Source organism: Acipenser ruthenus, chromosome 1 (genome assembly GCF_902713425.1).
Source record: "Acipenser ruthenus chromosome 1, fAciRut3.2 maternal haplotype, whole genome shotgun sequence".
Taxonomy (NCBI): Eukaryota; Metazoa; Chordata; class Actinopteri; order Acipenseriformes; family Acipenseridae; genus Acipenser; species Acipenser ruthenus.
This window is the reverse complement of record NC_081189.1, coordinates 19,109,126-19,129,871: the sequence shown is the minus strand read 5'-3', so window position 1 is coordinate 19,129,871 and position 20,746 is coordinate 19,109,126. Positions and strand designations below refer to the sequence as shown.

Sequence of the window (20,746 nt, the reverse complement as noted above, 5' to 3'; positions counted from 1 at the left end):
GTGTTGTTTTGGAATACTATTCAGAACTGATACATGGTTTTCCTCAGGTAATATTTCACTAAGCAAATATCTCACAAGGACACAAGGCTCAGTGTTTTTGACAATAGGCTGCCAGTTCTTTCAGCTAAACCATGAACAGAAATCCAGATTCCACTATGGCCCACGTCATTGCTGCAGATTATTGCAGGCTGTTATCTTCCTCACTGACAGAACTGAGAGGCTTTATTTGCTGCCAGGTGCATGACAAGCACTGAGCGCTGGCATTTTTAAGAGTTGCAATCAGAAAGGAACAGAGCCCGTCCAAAAGGTCAGTGACTCTCGTCTAACTGAGAGTCAGTGAAGCAAACTGGAATGTGAGCTGTAAACCACAGAGAGAAATTCCTACCACCAGCATTCTCCTTTCTTAATTGTCTTTTTTTATTAACTAGATATAAGAAATTCCAACCATGGAGGTAATGTCTTAGAACAGAGGGCCCAAACCCTGTGGTCCTGTCGTCCCCCCCCCCCCCCCCCCCCCCCCTCCCCCTGCCCCTGCTACATCTGATTGCTTGTAAGCTTTTATAAACATTTATTAAAACTTAAAAAAAAAACAAAGAAAGCTGTTCATGAAAACACCGTTCCAATAGGGTATGGACAAATATACCTAACACTTCCTCTTGAAATTGTCATTTCAGTTTTAGGGCAAAAAAGATTGTGGAAAATATTCATAATTCCAAATGAAGTATTTGAATGAAAGACCCCACAAAAATTGATTAAAACCAGTCCTTTACAAAAATAATAACATAATCCATAATAACGAATTCAAAACCCGACCATGTATTCCTTTTGTACCAGCTTTTTACTGCATTGTAGCAAACAGCGCAACATTTGAAAAGACTTCAACGCTTTTGCTCCAGTCAATGTTTTTTTTTTTAATATAAAATAATTTGGAACTTGCAAACAGCAACTTAAAGGCTTTTGAGTGCATCTGAGTTGTTACTCAGGTAGTTGTTCTATAATTTACATTTCTTCCATGGCTTTAAAGATTTGATAACCTGCCTGTTTAGGTTTAATTTCGCTGTGCAAGTAGCAGTTCTGTGAACAGTTTTAACTGTCGTATGTGAGGGTCAGCAGTTAAAGTGTTATCTGGTGGCCTGGTCCATAGCTAGAACAGAGCGTTTATAGGGTTAAAACATCAGCCCTCAAATGGCTTCTCTGGTCTGTAGAAAGAAAGGAACATGTGGAACCCTGGGTAATTAGAAGGCAGGAAGTGCTGTGTTCTTGATGCAAATGCATCCCTTTGGGACTGGGTGTCACAGTTTTTGTTGTGCAAATGTCCACGTCTGTTCAGCGGAGGTCACGCAGAGGTTGGACAATGAATCTTCTTGCATTCCGTCGTTCTCGTCCCAAACTCCTCTTCATTGGTTGTGTTACCCTAAACTGGATTTGGGGGTGGGGGAGAATCATAAAATAAAGTTGGCTGCGGTAATCAAGTGTAATGTTAACATTTCTGTTAACTGTTCCAAAATGGATTAAGATAAGAAATGATCAGCATTGACCGAATTCCTGTGTTGATTATTATTTTTATAACACATTTATGAAAAAATGACTTTTACTCCCATTTCAATAAAACGTAACCACCCTTTTCAATTTCAGTGCATTTGGTCGACAACTTTAACAGTGCTGGAATTACCATATTCACCAGACCAGTCACTATATTAGTATGTCTTGATACTTTGAAGACTCCTCTGCTTGGGATCTGTTTTGCTTCCTTTCTGTTGCCTAATGCTGAATGGAATGCATTTTTAGCAGGCCATCAGGCACGCTTAGAACTAGTACATCAGATAGTACAGTTCAATTACTGTTGGATCTACTGTTATCCCTTGCATCTGCTGCAGGTCTCAGTTGAAATGCCAATCATGTAAACTGAACCAAAGTCAATAACAATTTAAGTGGCTAAAGATCTAAATGCATTCTTTCTGCATTACATTATTACAAATGTTTCTCCATTGCTGCGCTTGTAAGACCGGAGGTTGACCGACAGGAGCCAGACACTTAAAGAGCAGAATGCACCGTTCTTGTAATCTTTCATTTTGTTTGGAGAAGCCTGCATACTTACCATTGTTGGGGAAATGATGTAATGTAGCTAATACCCAAGCCAACTGACTGTGCCACTCTGCATGTTTTCTAATATCCTAGCATAGTCAAATTGACTTGGTACCCAGTTGTCAGCAGCAGTGATTAAAACAGTGTACTTTGTGTGTATTGTAGACATTCATTATGGACTCATTGTTTCATTGCAGATCTGAACCCCTTGACTATAATGCAATCCCTGTGTTATACATGCATCCGAGCCTGCGAGTGACTGCCTGCTTCTTTGAGGTGCATGACACCTTGATTGTCCTTTGGCAATACAAAGCAAAGCAAAAGGCATTGAATTGATTGGCCGTGGCTTTTGCCTCTCTCATCTATTAGAGACCCCACATGTTGTTGATGTGATTTGGCCATACGCAGCGATTCATCTGTAAGCAATGCTGGCTACTGCTGAGACAGTGTTATATGAAATCAGGTATAAAAAATCATTCATGCATGCCGGCTGTGTGTTTAGTTTTTGATTTTCTGCAAGTGCATTACTGCGGAGACAGCTGTTTTTGTTCCATCTTACTCGTCTGTTAATGGAGGAGCGTTTTGCACAGCGATTATGTAAAGTACTGTTCAATCCCAAATTGTCAGTTCCCTGGGACGATTTTTAGAGAATTGAGTCAAGCAGCTGGAATGGGAATTATCAACTCATTATCAGCTTGTAACATTCACTTGTGAACTCTTGTATCTTGCAATGTCTTACTCACAAACCCTCCGTGGTGTTTTGTTATTTGTAAATCCATAGGTTTAATTTAGCAGGGTGGCAGACCCCTTTGTACGTCTTCAAAACCATAACTGTACAAAATCTTGTTTCTGAGTTACCACATGGTGATCTTCATAAACTGCAACCATGTGTTCGTTTTTATAAGCATATGAAATCAGTTTCAGATAGGAAAAGGCAAGGCAGAGGTCTGTTTTACAGAGACAACATCTTAACTCTTTACAGGATGTTTACTTCATCCGTTATCATATGAGCTGTAATGATAGTTAATTGCATGTTTTAATAAGAGAGACGCTTTTCTGTGCCCACTCTTGCTCAATCTTCACTCGTTGCCAGTATAGCAAAGCCGGTGCATCACAGCACAATGGAGCTGCTCGGGGCTTTTTACCGTAGCAAACTGAAGAGGAAGAAGAAGAGAGACCTCATACAAGGAGCTTTGTGTAAATCGCCCTCTGAAAACAGTGTTAACAGTATAGCGACCGGTTTTATTACTAAAATGCTGGGATTTACAGCCAGGTAACTTCTGCATGTTATTTATTTATACATCTGTTGTTCATTACATAACCAGAAATTTGTAAAAAAAAAATTAAAAGACTACTTTTTTTTTACAAATTTATATTTTTTTGGAATTGTGATCGCAAAGTATAACGCAGCATCCTTAGCCAAGGTTGTCTGTTTGTCGCAAGCAAAACCACACTCACACACTTCACTGCTACTGGCACGGCTTGTAATAGTTTAGCTGCTGGTGAACCTGTGGTCTATTTATTCATTGAACTAATAGCTTTAGTTTTGTATTTACAGTCATGGCTGGAGATGTATGTTACTAATATCCTTTTTTTTTACTGTTGCTTTGCATTGCTTTCTTGGTGGCACATGTAAATAGTTTAAAGATTTAAGAAATCCTTCCAGGAATTGTTTTTGGGGTTTAATAGGTTGGCAGTGACTTTCTCCATTTTTCTTTTATTGTGTTTCAAAAAATCAATATTTTTAAAGCACCGAGGAGTTTGTTCAGCGAACGCTCTACAAGAATGGGTTCTTGTGGGAATGATCTAAGTTAAATACATAATAAACTGGTCATTGTAAAGGAATAGTATTGGGGTCTGACACTCCAACATCTGTTTTTATCAGTGAGTCTGTCTGTGTACTAAACATTTAAAGGATAAAGGACTGCCAGTGTATCCTTGGTTGATTTTAAAGGCTAATATAGTTCATTTATCATATGGATTTATTATGCCTTACTCAAGGCTGGAATTTTTTCGTTGAAGTCAAAGAAACTAACTAAATAACGTCATCACTGTTATTTACCTGTGTTATTTGTAAAGATTATTTCAGACTGAAGATGGGTGGTACTAATAGGTAAAACCCCTTAAACTTTGAGGGGTTTAAATTTTCAAGACTAACATATTCCCTGAGAATAACACGTTTTATAAATGTACTCTTCAAATACATTTTTAAACTATGGTTTGTTTTTAATTCATAAGACGTCTACATCCTTCAAATTTTGGCCGGTCTTTTATACCCTGTATCGTTTCCCTCAAGTTTCTGTGAAATACAGGCTGCTTAGAAATGCTTAACCTGATTTCCCGTGCACTTATATCCTTCTTCATTCTGTTCCATTGATGTACACAGGCGAGGTGAACCAGCATCCAGACCTCACTCCTGGCACTCAATCAAACTAGGGGAAAACCAACAGGATCCCAGCATGATGCAAATATCTCAGGGCACCATCAGCACTCCTTGGCACCAAAACTACCCTTCCAGGTCAGTAGGATTTGGTCTGTTGGCTTGGTAACGAAAGAATCATCTTTTAATCCTGTCCTATAAACCACTCAAACAAAAACACACGAATGAAAAAAAGAAAAAAAAAGAAAATGAAAACAACAGCATTAAAGCAGATTTTTTTCATACTATTGTAAACCGCTTACAATTGCATTTTGTAAGAGTATACAGTCTTTGACTAGCTTTAGTTTCCTTGAAGAGAAGAAAAGAAAGGCAATTCATTGTGCGGCAGTTTGGCTGTATCAAATACAGGCCTCTGTTTATAAACTGAGGATGGTTACCATTCAAGTAAATTCATTTTTAACTCGCATGTAAAACATAGTTCAAGTCTATGCGATGACTAATTCCTACCGGCTTTTATTTATAATTAATGAATTAAAGGATTTTTTTTTTTTTTTACATTATCTTTGTGTTGTATGCAAGCCAATGATATTTAAGCTACTAGAATATCCAAAGAATGTATTCTTTCTATCCTGAATACCCATTATACAGCTATGAATATAATTTTAGATATTTTATTTAACATCATGTAGTCAAAGAAACTACAAAATGATATCGCAAAAGTCTACCAGAAGCCACAATATTTCATGTTAGAATGTCCCGTTTTTTTGTTTTTCATTATATATGGAAGTATATGGAAAATTACAAAGCTGTATGTAATTCAGTATGTTAACGTAACATTATTCAGCACGTTTCATCCGACTTAATTCTGTAGGGAGATGCAAAACGTTTGGCCATAGCTGTAGATGTAGTTGGTTGGTATACCCTAATTAAAACCCTGTTGTATATCCCCAAATTTAAAACCAACCTCACCTGTTAGAGAGGACCTACACATAAAGGAATCAGAACTTGAACAAACAAAAGTACAGTCAGGTCTAGATGAAGACAATGAGAAAGACTTCAATAAAAAATATTTTAGTTTTACTACATAAAGATCTAATGGACATTAGTAAAAATGTATGGTACTTGAGTAAAATGGGTTTACAGGTTTTCAAACATATTTCATAGCACCCAGTGCTGGTAACACCAGGCATCAATTGTGTCTGAATTTAACATTTTAATTTTCCTTTTTCAGCGCTGTTCTGTATAGTCAGGTTTAACTGTCTGCCTCCCAACTCTTTCAAGTCTCACCCCCACACACAGTGCCTACTATTACAAAGCAAAAACTACGTATGGGGTCATGGAAGCAGTCTCTTAGATCTGATACACTGTAGGAACGAAACAAATCAAATAGCACAAAGGCTGATTGAGGTTGCGGATTCTATGAAATCTAAAATTAATTTACATAATGAGTTAGGGGCTGGATCCCGCTGGAAATGAGAGGGTTTCATTTTGACTGTAAGCAAATACAGATCAGGGAGGAACACAATGATCCTGTTGAACAGTTTTTAAGTGGAACATTGTTTTCTGAATTGCGAGTAATTTGTGCATACAAATTGCTTGACTAAAACAACAATAAAAGCCGCACCCTATCCGGGGGTTGTTTCCAAGGCTTTTGATAAAATGACCATTTACTGGGTCAGAACAGGAATCTTTTCTAACAGCATGTTACTTGCTGCAGTCATGTGGAACAATTTTTATGATATTTCTCTTAACAAACAGCCTTTCACAGGTGAACCAAAGTGCAGTGTTGACAGATGCATGCAATTCTCTAAGCTGTTTAATGTTCTTCTTTTATTTAGGAACAAAGCGTTCATTGTTCTCTAGGAACCATTCCGGAGCTCTCTGGCAGTATTATACAATATCTGTTTTAATTGTGACTTTTTTATTATTGTTCACACTTGCCTTGCTTCCTCCTTTTCTATGATTTTATGTGGTTCTGTATTTCTGTATTTCCTAAAAGTGGCACATCCCTATGCAGAAATTTAGACTGTGTTCCCATGGTAAATTCTAAACAGTCATTTTGCATGATCATTTTGCAGTTTTTCCGTGGTTATATTATTATTATTATTATTATTATTATTATTATTATTATTATTAATATTATTATTATTATTATTATTATTATTATTATTATTATTATTATTATTACCACCATGGTTTTCCATGTATTATTTTTTTAAATATGATTCATAGCTATTAAACACTCAATAATGCTGAATTAAGAAACTGTGGTGGACATGTATCAATCATTTGCGACGGCGTTAAGGTCATAGCACCGAGTTTATGCCGGCCTTAAAACTGGCCTGTATGTATCACGACACTTTTGACAAGTTAAGGCCGTGTTACCACTGCAAAAATTTGCTCCTCCGCTCATTAGCCATGCATTTCTAAGTCGTGACAAACCTCAATTATATGCATGGGCAAATTGTATGTGGGGCTCATTTGTAAATGAAGTCTGTGATATTAGAATGAGATTCATTAAGCGGCAGAACAGCAGTGCCGGTGTCCTGCAGGGACAAGACAGATAAGACAGATTTCAAATTAGTCTTATTTGGGCGCAAAGAAAAAAAGTCAGAAGGCAGCTGATAGGAAAGAGCATTATAGGGGCCCAGGAAATTCACTGTATTTTAAAAAGAAATTCATGAATGACAATAAAAAAAAATAACGCATTTTACAGAGTGCCACGAAACCGACATTTTATTAAAAAAACCAAAACAAACAAGCAAAAAAACATTTTCTATTTAGAAATGTGTGATAGTTCATGAAGAACATCACCCAAAAACCAAGGCTGAAACATTTTAACATTTAGACTGTAACTCGATTCGATAGTGAAACAATATTTTAAAATGTAACAAACTTCTGCTGGAAACAAGTTGTTTAAAATGGTCTGTATTGGCTGCAAAAAAATAAATAAAGTAACAAGCAGACAAAATAGATTTAAAAAAAAAAACAAAAAACTTTGAATAACAAATTAGGCAACATTTTCGAGTTTTGTAAACTTTTAAAACTTATGTTGACACATCAATTAAAATGATTATTCCCATAGCCTGTTTTGCTGCCTCTAATCCCAAAATTCAGGTATTAAACATGGGAGAAACATTAACTGCAAAACCTGAAATGACAAAACATAAGCTTTAGTGTTTTTTCTTTATACACACTGTACATTTCTAGTAGTATGTAGAAATGTCATTGTACAGTATGAGGAATTCACCAGTCATGAAGCTGGTATTTGTTTGACCCCGTTGCTGTAGTAACCAAGTGCATGGCATTGAGCCGGACCTTGTACAACTACTGCAGCGCTGCTTCAACTTGATAAAAGTATGAAACTAATGGGAGGTGAAGAGTACAGTAATGTAAAATACTGTAAGGAAAATAAAATGCATATTTTTCACAGTAATCAGTCAAGTACATGATTTCTGTGAAATATATATATATATACAGTACCGGTCAAAAGTTTTAGAACACCCCCATTTTTCCAGTTTTTATTGAAATTTAAGCAGTTCAAGTCCAGTGAACAACCTGAAATGGTACAAAGGTAAGCGGTAAACTGCCAGAGGTTAAAAAAAAAAGTTTAGGTTACCAAAAACTGAAAAATAATGTACATTTCAGAGTTATACAAAAAGGCCTTTTTCAGGGAACAAGTAATGGGTTAACAACTTACAGCTGTTCTGCAGCAATGGAAGTAAATTAACCCTTGAAAGTTGATGCTAACAATTCCTACAGGTGTCCCAACTTTTGTTGATTACTTAAAAACCCTCTGTCTGTATTATTATTATTATTATTATTATTATTATTTATTTCTTAGCAGACGCCCTTATCCAGGGCGACTTACAATTGTAAGCAAATACATTTCAAGTGTTACAATACAAGTAATACAATAAAAGCAGTGTTGGAACAGACTGTGTTACTACACCCTCTTAAGCATTATTTGGACAGTATTGTACTGCAGGAAGTAATATATTGCTCTCATAATGGCGAGAAAAAGGCAATTAACAAAGGAAGACAGACAGACCATTATAACCCTTAAAAGTGTAGGTCTTTCCTTTAGAGAAATTGCAAAGAAAGCCAAGGTGTCAGTGAGTACAGTTTCCTACACCATCAAAAGGCACTTGGAAACTGGAGGATACTCTGACAGGAAGAGGTCTGGCAGACCCAAAGCCACAACAGAATTAGAAGACAAGTTTCTGAGAGTCAACAGCTTGCGTGATAGGCGGCTCACAGGACAACAGCTTCAAGCACAGCTTAACACTGGTCGAAGTAAGCAAGTCTCAGTTTCAACTGTGAAGAGAAGACTTCGAGCTGCAGGTTTGACAGGTCGAGTGGCAGTAAGAAAGCCATTGCTAAGATGGCAAAATAAGAAAAAGAGGCTTGCCTGGGCCATGAAGCACCACCAGTGGACTACTGAAGACTGGAAGAAGGTCTTGTGGACCGATGAATCAAAATTTGAAATCTTCGGTTCATCATGCAGGGTTTTTGTACGCCGTCGAGTAGGCGAAAGGATGGTTCCTCGGTGTGTGACACCAACTGTCAAACATGGAGGAGGAAGCGTGATGGTCTGGGGCTGGATCCGGAGTCGGCGACTTGCACAGAGTGAGTGGCACCCTGAACCAAAACTGCTACCACAGCATTTTGCAGCGCCATGCAATACCCTCTGGTATACGCCTAGTTGGTCAGGGGTTCATCCTACAGCAAGATAATGACCCAAAACATACCTCCAGGCTATGTCAGAACTACCTTAGAAGAAAAGAACAAGACGGTAGGCTTCAAATCATGGAATGGCCAGCACAGTCTCCAGACTTAAACCCCATCGAGCTGGTTTGGGATGAACTGGACAGAAGGGTGAAAGCAAAGCAACCTACAAGTGCAACACATTTGTGGGAACTTCTGCAACAGTGTTGGGAAGAACTTTCCGAACAATATTTGATTTCCATTGTAGAAAGAATGCCACGAGTGTGTTCGGCTGTTATATCTGCAAAAGGTGGCTACTTTGATGAGTCAAAAATTTAGATTAAATTTTGTTAAACAAAACGATTCCATGATTTCTTTTTTTATCTCCAATTGTTTATTTGTTCTATGCTTTAATTTCAGAGTACATTGAGACATTAAACTGCGTAAATTTCAATAAAAACTGGAAAAATGGAGGTGTTCTAAAACTTTTGACCGGTAGTGTATATATATAAAACTACGCCGGGACTCATTCATTTTGCGCCAGTTAATACAGTCCAGCTGTGTATGTGGTGCATCTATCAAATCAGTAGCTTTGAATTGTTATGGAGTTTGGGAATTTATTAGAGTAGAAAAATAGATCTAAACGATTCAACTTCCTATGAATATGTAAAAGGTAAATTCAGATGGTTGACATGTCTGTATAGAATTTCAGCACACTTTACCTTTGTTTTAAGGGTAACTATCCTTAACTGTATCAGAAACTGCTTTACACACTGGTAAGCAGTGCCCTAAATGTGCCCTCCAGAGTAATATACAAGCACACAAGAACATTTAATAAGAAGTAATAACATGGAAGAATGTAGATGTATCAAACAATGCACTCTTGGATAGCTAAACATATTTCAGTGTGAGGGTGCCTACCAGTGCAAAAAGCTACATTAGCAATCATGGATGCAAGCAACACTAGAAACTTAATCTGATGTATATCCTGCAATTTAGTTATTCCCTGGCATTGCAGATTCCATGAAATCAAAACTTTGGTACAATATGTCACTATTTTTTTATATACCATACTTGAGGTAAATTCAAACATCCATTGAATGGGTCTCTTTTGTTTAATTATTCTCTTTTTGGTATGACAGCTGTTATTACGTCATACATAGAAGTTTTGGTTCAACCTTTTGTGACCAGTGCCAGGGAATGTTTTTGCACCTAACCAACATAAACCAGTCATAAAGTATCAGCATATTCATAATATAGTGGACTTATGTATTAAGTTGAACCCTCACTTAGATTATTGTTATTATCATGGTCTATGCCAGACTCTATGGAATGTGCCAGAACAATGTTGAGCTAAAGTAAGTTTTTATCGAGCTATTGTCAAACCTTTGTTGGTCGTCAGAGTAACACTATACGAATGAATGTGTTGGTGGAGCCCATGACATCATGCTAAACAATGCAATTTAAATGCCAGCTGCCTTTTGTACCTCTTCTGTTTAGTTTTCGCACTGCAGATAAACGGCTGAGATGTTCAGTGGTCTAGGACCGGTGCTAGTCACTCATGTAGGGGGGACTGTTTATCTGTTTGGGGGCACTTGGGACAGTTTTTAAACATGTTCAAGTTCCTACATTCCTGCATTTGTAATTCTTTTCAGTGTTCATTTCTTTAATGTCAACTGACGCAAGTGTAACTGAGCTGTGTAACCAATCTTTGCAAATCAAAAGGTAAAGAATCCTGCCGTTCTCCAGTAGCTCTTTTCATTTCAACAAAGGACATGTTTGTATATAATTAATACACAGTACTTTAACACATGATGTAAGAGCTCTTTGCTTTGAGCCATAATAAATGGCATTGATGCCGTGACACACTAACACACACGCACACACCCCAGCCATTGGGAGTCCAACGTCCAATCATGTTGCTGGGGTGATGATGTCACATGTTTCCCCTGCATCATCGATGCCCTTTCTTTACTTTTTCTAAATCAAGCTGGCAGTTTCAGCATATGGTTACATTTTTAGGGTGGCAATGCTGAAGATATATTTATAAGGGTGTTGTCACTCTAATATGGCAAAATAGTTTAAAGTTGTGAGCAGGATTTATTGCTTTTCTATAATTATGTATTATTAGATGAAGAAAATAAAAAAAAAAACATCTTAGCAGTGAGATGGACAACATGTAATATGTTCCATTGGAAGTGCATTAATTAAAAGGGAATGTGTTCTTTGTTCTGTTACTAATTAACTGACCCTGTTTATCTTCCTTCTCCCTCCAGCTCCTCCACCAGCGACCTCTCTGGCTATGACCATGGGTACTTAAGGAAGAGTCCGGACCAGTACAGCTCTCGGGGGAGCATGGAGAGCCTTGACCATGGCAACCCTGCTTACAGCTGCCACCAGCTCTCCCCGGCGAAGTCCACCAACAGCATTGACCAGCTCTCCCACCTGCACAGCAAGAGAGACTCTGCCTACAGCTCCTTCTCGACCAGCTCCAGCATCCCAGAGTACCCAGCCCCGTCCTTCTCCAAAGAGCGCTCCTGCTCCATGGAGAACATGCACTCCCAGAGGGGAACTGAAGGCATGAAGCAGGCTGACATCAGGTACATCAGGACGGTCTATGACCCCCAGCGGGGCATCTCTGAGGAACGCGAGGTCAGCTCTTCCTTGCTGGTGCGCAACAGCGAGGGTAAGATCCAGTCTGACCCCAGGGGAGGCCACGCATATGCCAATAGCAGCAGCAGCAGCAACCATGCAGTCAACAGGCACAGCATTGGTCCCGTTTGGGGGCACCCCCACAACATGAACGAAGGTGACAGCACAAAGGGGCCCCCAGCGCCGCCCATGCGCAGAGACAGCTACGTTGCCATCAGGAACCATGAGAGGCCAAACTCCTGGTCCAGTCTGGAGCAGGCCAGGTCTGCCCGGGCCTCACAGAAGGGAGGGTGGCCCCACTGTGGCAGCTCCATCTCTTCAGGGAAGTCCTCATTTTCCGCAGAAGGCCATCTGCACACTGTGGTGGAGAAGAGCCCTGAAAGCAGCCCCACCATCAAACCCAAACAAAGCTTCACTCAGGCACCTCAGCCGGGGAAACCAATGCTCCCCACAGGGGTCTACCCAGTGCCTCAGCCAGAGCCTCACTATGCACAGGTCCCATCCAGCTGTCCCAGCACTAACACCATGCTTTACCCAGCACTGGCGAAAGAGAGTGCTTACGGCACCCAGACAGACCGCAACACCAGTGTCACAGGGGGAGGGGTAATAGCAGAGAATGGATACCAAAGCAACACCACAACGCCATCTGCTTTTTATCAGACAAAGCCCGTGCAGCAGGCAGAAAGCAAGTATGATGTTTCACAGGCCAAATGTGGACTTTACAAGTCTCACTTTACAGCTGATGAAGACTTGTACACAGGCTCCCAAGCACAAAACCAAGAGGACAGGAGCTACAGTTACAGCACACCCCCAAGCGCCAGACAGGGCACTAGTGACTTGTACAGCACTCCTCAGCAACTCCCAGTTCAACACAGAGGGGAAAAGGAGGCATATCCTCAGTGCACAGAAGATCAGGTAAATTTAGACAGGCATCAATGGAAAAGGGAGGAAGAGGAAAGCATAGGTATACAGTGGACCGAAGGTAGTAATCAAGTATGGAAAAATAACCAGGAGAATGTGACTTTATCTCAAGCAGGCTTTAAGGAACCGCAGCAACCCTGGGAAACCTACAGTGAAATCCAACTCCAGGAGTCATGCAAAGATTTTAAAGAGACTTCCTCTGAGCACTGGAGCGACCTCAAAGGACACCACAGCGTGTCATCTGTGTGGCAGCAGGCACAGCCACAACACAAGCATGAGGACCCTTCCCATCAAAAACAGCGTCCTTTGAGCCCAGAATGCACCAGGAGCCAGTACAGCACCAATAGCACCCAAATCTCTCAGAATGGGAAGAACGAAGCAGCCAAACAGCGCTGCTCAGTGCTAGAGAAGGTCAGCAAGATTGAGCAGCTTGCGCAGGAAAATCAGCGAACGCAGAACATGGGCAGCAGCGGCTACAACCCCGGCTTCGTCTATGGGCGGCTGAGCCAGTCTTCAAGTGGGAGGAGCTCATACACCAGCATTGATGACATTCGCAGCAGGTTGAACTTCTCAGAGGGGCCAAGCACAATTAGGCAGCAGGCTTCCCCACAGAATTACGTTAGGGAAGTGAAGAGCACAAGTGGATCAGAAGAGCTGAGGCAGCAGCAGCAACAGACAGTGTCAGCCCATCAGCGAAGGAAGAGCGAGTACTATTCCCTGCATATTCAGAATGAGCCACAGAGTATGGCAGCCCAGCTACAGAGGAGCAAGAGCACTTTGCAGCTGAGCAGGGAGGAGGAATGCAGGGAGAACCAGTGGAGGGATGACTTTTCAGCCCCTCACCACGACAAGACATTCAACAGGGCCTACAGGAACAGCATCAAAGACGCCCAGTCCAAGGTTCTCAGAGCAACCTCCTTCAGACGCAAAGATTTGGAAATCAGCCCGCCCCAGCTAAACAAGCACAGGTCTGCGGACAGAACTACCTCTGATCAGACTGTGAGCAGCTCTCCCAGGACTAGCGTGGTGTCACCTCACGCCCCCAAGGAAAGGCACATCATCACACCTGAGGCGGACAGCAGCAGTCCAGCACCAGAAATCCCCAGCGCCCCCCCAGTAACGCACCAGATTCCTCGCATCGGGGGACGCAAACGACTCACAGCAGAGCAGAAAAAACGATCTTATTCAGAGCCTGAGAAGATGAACGAGGTAGGGGTATCGGACAGTGACTCCTCGCCTTTCCCCACACAAAGGAAAAGCATCCACCACTTGCTTTTCCCAGAGACGAGCGTGGCAGACCGCAGGAGAATCTTTGAGAGAGAAGGCAGAACACACTCCGCCTCTACCGCAGCCAGCCTGTCCCGGCCTGAGCTAAAGCAGCTGCAGCAGAGCGCGTTGGCCGACTACATCGAGCGCAAGATGGGGCGACGACCCTCCGGCAGGGAGCGCCCCCAGAGCTCCTACCTTCAATCTGTCAACTCCGACTCCTCCCAGAGTCTGTCCTCAGCCTCCAGCTTGAGCTCTCTGCAGGACCAGAGCTACTACCGACGGCAGCCCACCAACAAGCAACCAGAAACAGGAAGAGTCTCTTCCACCCTGCCCCCTGGCCTCCTGGGCTATTTTGACTTGGATAAGAACCAGTCAAGACACTCTTCCTGCAGCAGCTCCGTGTCCAGTCGCCACAATGGCAAGAGGCAGCAGAGATACTACAGCTCAGAAATGGAGCTGAGCACAGCAGTCTCCGCACCGCAGGACCCCTGCAGGCACCATAGACTGTCCCACTACACACACCAGACACAGAAGCAGCCTTTCGAGAGGGGGTCCCCGGCTAGGAATTCAGGGAAGTGTGCCTCTGCCGAAGACCTGCTGGAGCGCTCAGAGAACCAGATTGTTGCCATCCATGTACGTTGCAGATCGTCTCCTTCAGCTGAGAAGCTAAGTCAGGTATGTCCTGCAGTATGGAGCTAATGTATACATCACTGATAATTTCTTTGTCTGAAACGTGCCCGTGACCATAAGGATTTCATTAAGGAAGACAGCAAAGGAAAGAAGGTGTGCAGTTACTATATATATTGTGACAGAAATAAATGCCCAAGTATTTTGGAAAGTAACTGAAAACAATAATTTCATACAGTATATAAAAAGCAAAAGACCCCAAGAAAAAAAAAGGTTTCGGGGTATCTCGAAAATAGCTAAAAATACGCACCGAAAAACAGAAGCCCTAATTATAATTGATAGCCTAGCCCTGTCTGCCTGTTACCATATAAGACACTTTATACAGTAGTTATTTATTAGAAAGAAAGTTTGAACTTCACAAAGAAAAAAGCTTGTACAAAATGTTGATGGGAACATTGAGGCCAGCTGTGCAAATATTTTCCATACCAGAATTGTTTCAATTAAAGAATACAGTAAAGTCCATAGGCTCTACTGAAGGATGGAAAACTAAAATAAAGAAATAAAACCTTATACTGCATCCTTTAAGTTTAATAGTGAGAACGGATTAACTGACATGAAAAGTAAACACTGACTGGTGTAGCCAGCCAGATATACAGTAATCAAACAGAACATTTGGGTGTAGCCTCTGGCTGGTATTTTAAAAGACCTGCCACAAGAATGAAGGGAAACAAATGAGGTCCTCATTTAGGGTCATGGGAGCCGTTTAAACAAGCACTTGCGGTTGCCATAAAATAAATTCATAACTTCACCAGTATCGAAGCTTCCATCAGTTTTAAGTCAGTCTTACCAGCAGTCTTAACCACAATGCATAGGTCTTTTTTAAATTCATCTCACCGAGAGGGGTCAGAATCCGCAACAGCAGTGCAACACACAACACTGCCTGTTACACTAGGATGGTGAAAGTTCTAGAAGTCTCATTGAATAGTGCCTTAGAACAAGGGAATACTGCAGGTGACAGTGTGCAGGTCTGCACATGATAAGGAGCTCTGTAGAAATCGAAGCTGCTGTGTTGTTGTTAAACAAGTCCCTTTTAGAAACAATAGCTTTCAACAGCTGGAGAGGCAAAAAGCTGTCAGGAGGTTGTCTTTCATGAGCCAGAAGCGGCTTGTATTTTATTAAGAGTTGAGGAGGTAGAAAGTTGATATTATCAGAGCGCACAGCCTGAGTTCATGAACGTGTGTGTTTAAATTATTGCTGTTACTGGGCTCATAAATGTTATGTGCCTGCTCCTCACCAAGAGTAAACTGTCAGCGTTGGTATATTCTTTTTGACAATCACTATATATAATTAGTAACCTGCAGTATGCAGCCAGGTGAATGTTAAAAACCTGAACATGTGACGTACAAGCAATAGTAATCAAGAAGTAAATGATATCAGTGTGCAAACATATTAAATGTGACAGTGGCATTATAATATGCAAAAACTTCTTCCCTGATCCTTTACTGGGTCCTCTCTCAGTTGCGTCATATTTTTTCAAATGAAGAGCCACTAATGTTCTTTTATCCTATTTTGGTCAAAACCTCCCTTCTGCTGTCAAATTGCTGAAATAAGTGGGGAAGTATGCTCCATTTGCAAGAGGCTGCCGCTGGGCTGAGTGAACTAAAGTCACACGGACAGCAATGGAGGAAGTCCATATTGCTTTTCCTGTGTGGTGGCCATTAACAAGCGTTGGGTTCCTTTCCAAAATGTCTTGATCAGAGATTGCAGATAGATAAAGGGCTTGCTGATCTCTGAGGGGGAGTGAGAAAGAGGGAGCAGAGACGTGATTATTGTCTTTAGAAGCTGATGGCAGATATAGAGGAAATGATTGTGATAGCTGCCTGTGATTTATCTCAGTGAGCAGGCTAATGGTTAGCTTTTTTGGTCTTTAAAACCCTGGGCTTATAGAGTAGGAAAAAGGAATTGAACATTTGAATCCTCGATTAATTCTCACCTCTGCTAATGTAAGCTCTCCACAGTACAAATGTGTTGTTTTTACCCCCACTGAAACTTGCCCTCCTGTTTTCTAGGACTGTGCCATGGGAGTAAACAAGCTGTTTGGCGGCTCAGTGAAGGATCCTCTTTCTTCAGCTGGCAGTGGAAACAGGTATGCAAGCATGCTTGTATTTTGAAGCTGGAACAAGCAACCCTAAATCCCTACCAATAAAACAAGGGCTCACTGTGTTTAATTGTACAGTACACTGTGACCTCTTATTCTGTTTGTCTAGTATGCACCTCTGGGAGCTGGTGTGAGTGGGGAATTGGGTTTTGTTTGTGTAATTAAATGTTTAAAAAAATGTAGACTCCACTTTCAGGTACGGTAGGTAAGAAACTATTATCACTAATCTCACAATAAACATTTTTTTTATGTTTATGTTTCTTTTTTTGTTTAGTTTTTTAAGAAAATACCGGGCTACTTGACAGTGAGGAACTCATACAGGTTTATTTTTTAACATTCATTCATTATACAGTCCCACATTTTATCAATTTCATGTGACTTTATTACCTGAAACATTGCTTCTTTGTTATCTTATGTTTTTTGTTTTAAGTGAAAGAATCGGGATGCACAGTAATTTTAAAACAAAAAGACAAAATGCTTCAGATTCACTTCAGATAATCTAATTGTCTCATGCTTCCCCGAAAACCACCTGCAAAACTCTTAACTCCCAGAGTACAGCTGACTTCCCTCTAGATTTCTACTGTGGGAAATACCATGGAAGATGTGGGCAGCTGTTCTCTTTCCCCTTAGAATATCCCTGTCCTGGGAGAAAGGGAATTGGCAGGTGTCCTGTGAAGCTTGGCACTGTCAAGAAATATGATTGCTATACAAGAAAATTTTGCATAAACTAGTCATAATAAGTTAGCGATGTAGTTAAATCAGCATCCAGGGTATTCAGATGGTACAGTATGTCCTCCTGTGCCACTTTGAACAAGAGTATTTCATAAACAAGGGTCGTACTTTTAAGAAACAAAGTCGTAATCTGGGTTAAAAAAAAAAAAACAAGCACATGAAAAACTAAATTTCTTTAGTGTTTATCAACAGAGGTGTAGACGGTACAGTTTGTTATCTGATTGTCTTGTCAGATGTTTAATGATTGCTACTGTAATGTGTAATGTATCTCCGTACCCCAAGGCGATGTGTACCATCTATTAAAAAGAGAGAGAATATGGACTTTCCCTGCATAGTTGAAATTCTTCATTAGTCTTCCTTGAAGCCTCACCTGACCAGATTCAGCTGTTTAAAAAACATAATTCTTATTTATCTTTCACACTCATTCACATAGGAAGAGAAGGAAATAAAGAAGGCAAGAGGCAGTCAAAACTTTTGGAAAAGACAATATTGACAATATAGATACATTATGGGTCTTATTCATATCCTGTTTTCAGTTTTATTATTAATTAAATAATGTTTGATACATACAGTGCCGTGAAAAAGTATTTGCCCCCTGTCTGATTTTCTGCATTTTTGCACATTTTTCACATTGTATTTGGTCAGATTTTTTTGTGGGTTGTAGCAGTATACAGAGGGAGTCTGAGAGACAAAATGACACCAAAGTTTGGTGCTTCTTTCATTTGTTTGGTGTGCAAGGTAATCAAACATGCAATCTTCAGGTGTGAAAAAGTTATTGCCCCCCCCCCCCCCCCCCCCCAGTTAACTCAACCCAATTAAAGGGATAATTAGGGTCAGCTGTTTGAGTACTTTGGTTAACAACCAGGCCTGATTTGGGCCAGACCTGCTCAATATAAATCTGACTAACTTTGGCCCTTACCATCAGAGTGAAAAAAGTTGTTGATGATCAGTCTGGAAAGGGTTACAAAGCCAGTTCTAAGGCTCTGGGGCTCCACCAAACCACAGTCAGAACCATATTGTCCAAATGGAGAAAGTTTGGGACAGTGGTGAATCTTCCCAGAAGTGTCCGTCCTGCCAAAATCTCTCCAAGAGCAAAGCGTAAAATTGTCCAGGAAGTCACAAAGAACCCTAGAACAACATCCAGGGATCTGCAGGCCTCTCTCGCCTCGGCTAAGGTCAGTGTTCATGACTCCACCATCAGAAAGACACTGGCAAAAATGGGATTCATGGCAGAGTAGCAAGGCGGAAACCATTGCTCACTAAGAACATGAATGCTCGTCTCAAGTTTGCCAAAAAGCACCTGGATGATCCTCAAGTTCTGGAACAATGTTCTATGGACAGATGAGTTAAAAGTGAAACTTTTTGGCCCGACATGGGCCCCTTTATGTCTGGCGAAAACCAAACACTGCATTCCACAGTAAGAACCTCATACCAACAGTCAAGCATGGTGGTGGTAGTGTCATGGTTTGGGGATGCTTTGCTGCATCAGGACCTGGACGCCTTGCCACCATTGAAGGAACCATGAATTCTGCTCTGTATCAGAGAATTCTACAGGAGAATGTCAGGCCATCCGTCCGTGAGCTGAAGCTGAAGCGCAGCTGGGTCATACAGCAAGACAATGATCCGAAACAAACAAGCAAGTATACATCAGAATGGTTGAAAAGCAAGAAATCTAAAGTTTGGAATGGCCTAGTCAAAGTCCAGACCTAAACCCCATTGAGATGTTGTGGCAGGACCTGAAACGAGCAGTTCACGATCGAAAACCCACAAATGTCACTGAGTTGAAGCAGTTCTACATGGAGGAGTGGGCCAAAATTCCTCCACGGCACTGTGAGAGACTAATCAATAACTACAGGAAGCGTTTGGTTGCAGTTATTGCTGCTAAAGGTGGCGTAACCAGTTATTGAGTCTAAGGGTGCGATTACTTTTTCACACGGGGGCATTGGGTGTTGCACAACTTTCTTTAATAAACAAATGTAATATGTATCAAATGTTTGTATTATTTGTTCACTCAGGGTCACTTTTATCTAATATTTGGTTTTGGTTGAAGATCTGATAACATTCAGTGTCAAAAATATGCAAAAATGCAGAAAATCAGACGGGCAAATACTTTTTCACGGCACTGTACATCTATAAAGCTGTTCAATTCACAATACAGTCGTCTAAGAGAACGAAGTGCTCTCTCAGCCGTGTTCTCTAAGACAGAGTTGACCACCAGACACAATATGATTTCATAAATAAATAAATATGTATTACTTGTCATCATGAACCATGTTCATCAACACATAAAATTAACAGAATAGCTAAGAGACAAGCAATAGGCAAGTGTATGTTAATAAACTATGATAATAAAGTGTACAGACAAACTAACGTTAATAAACTAAATTAACACAGCACACCTACACTCGTTAAAAAATGCAGCAGCAGCTCTAGATTAATTATGAATACCTGTACAGGAACAATATTCAAGACATGCACAAAATTATTTAACAGAATGATGAAGCAACTCACCAGAACGGAAAACACCAAATTGCCCTGCGACTTGTGTCTGATTCAGGTTTTTTTCAGGAGCTTGAAAAATTTCCAACTTTTTGTAGCAAGAGAAACAGCGGTGCTTTCACCATTTGTTTACATGCCATTTTGTAGCGATGAGGTCCACTCATGGAAATCAGAATACAAAACAAGTCAATGACATGACGACGGTTCTGGAAAGATTGAATCAACCAATCGGTGTGCCTCAAGACACTCTCGCGATGACAAGGCACGTTTGAATTTAAGTTTGATGATGATGAGTTGTCAGGTTACAAAACAGTACTGTATCAGTTGTGAACGAATCACTAGCAGTGCCCAAAACGTGTTCTTTGACGCGAAGTTCCTGTTCCTTTACCCGGAGCATTTACAATGGGGAAAATCTGTTTCATCACAAGGGTGTTTTCTTAGGCAAAGTGTTTTCTTAGGCGGTATGTACGCAGAGGTTACTGTACTGCTTATATTCATGTACATTTACATCCTATCCATTCATATTTTGAGAGTTTTTGTGGTTCATTTTTGGCTCATTTGTTTTTTAAAGTGAAAGATGAAGTCAGTGAAGACCCTTACTTAGCCCATCTTTGTTCTCAATCATTTTGCTTGTTTATCTTAAATAGTTTTCATTCCTGAAGGGTGAACTTATTATTATTATTTATTTCTTAGCAGACACCCTTATCCAGGGCGAC

General features: G+C 40.7%; 1 protein-coding gene across 3 annotated transcripts in view; it reads left to right on the top strand.

Moving 5' to 3' along the window:
- The window catches only part of LOC117973138 (protein Shroom3-like), a 126,292-nt gene that overhangs the window by 96,059 nt on the left and 9,487 nt on the right, over window positions 1-20,746 (top strand). For 2 of the 3 annotated variants that reach the window (XM_059017263.1, XM_059017271.1), the window contains 3 exons: window positions 4,472-4,603; window positions 11,449-14,689; window positions 16,711-16,787. In XM_059017263.1, coding sequence (XP_058873246.1) covers window positions 4,472-4,603; window positions 11,449-14,689; window positions 16,711-16,787 — 3,450 coding nt within the window. Of the gene's footprint in view, window positions 1-3,136; window positions 3,359-4,471; window positions 4,604-11,448; window positions 14,690-16,710; window positions 16,788-20,746 lie in introns of those variants that run through there. The other variant, XM_034924412.2, reaches the window with a different exon arrangement.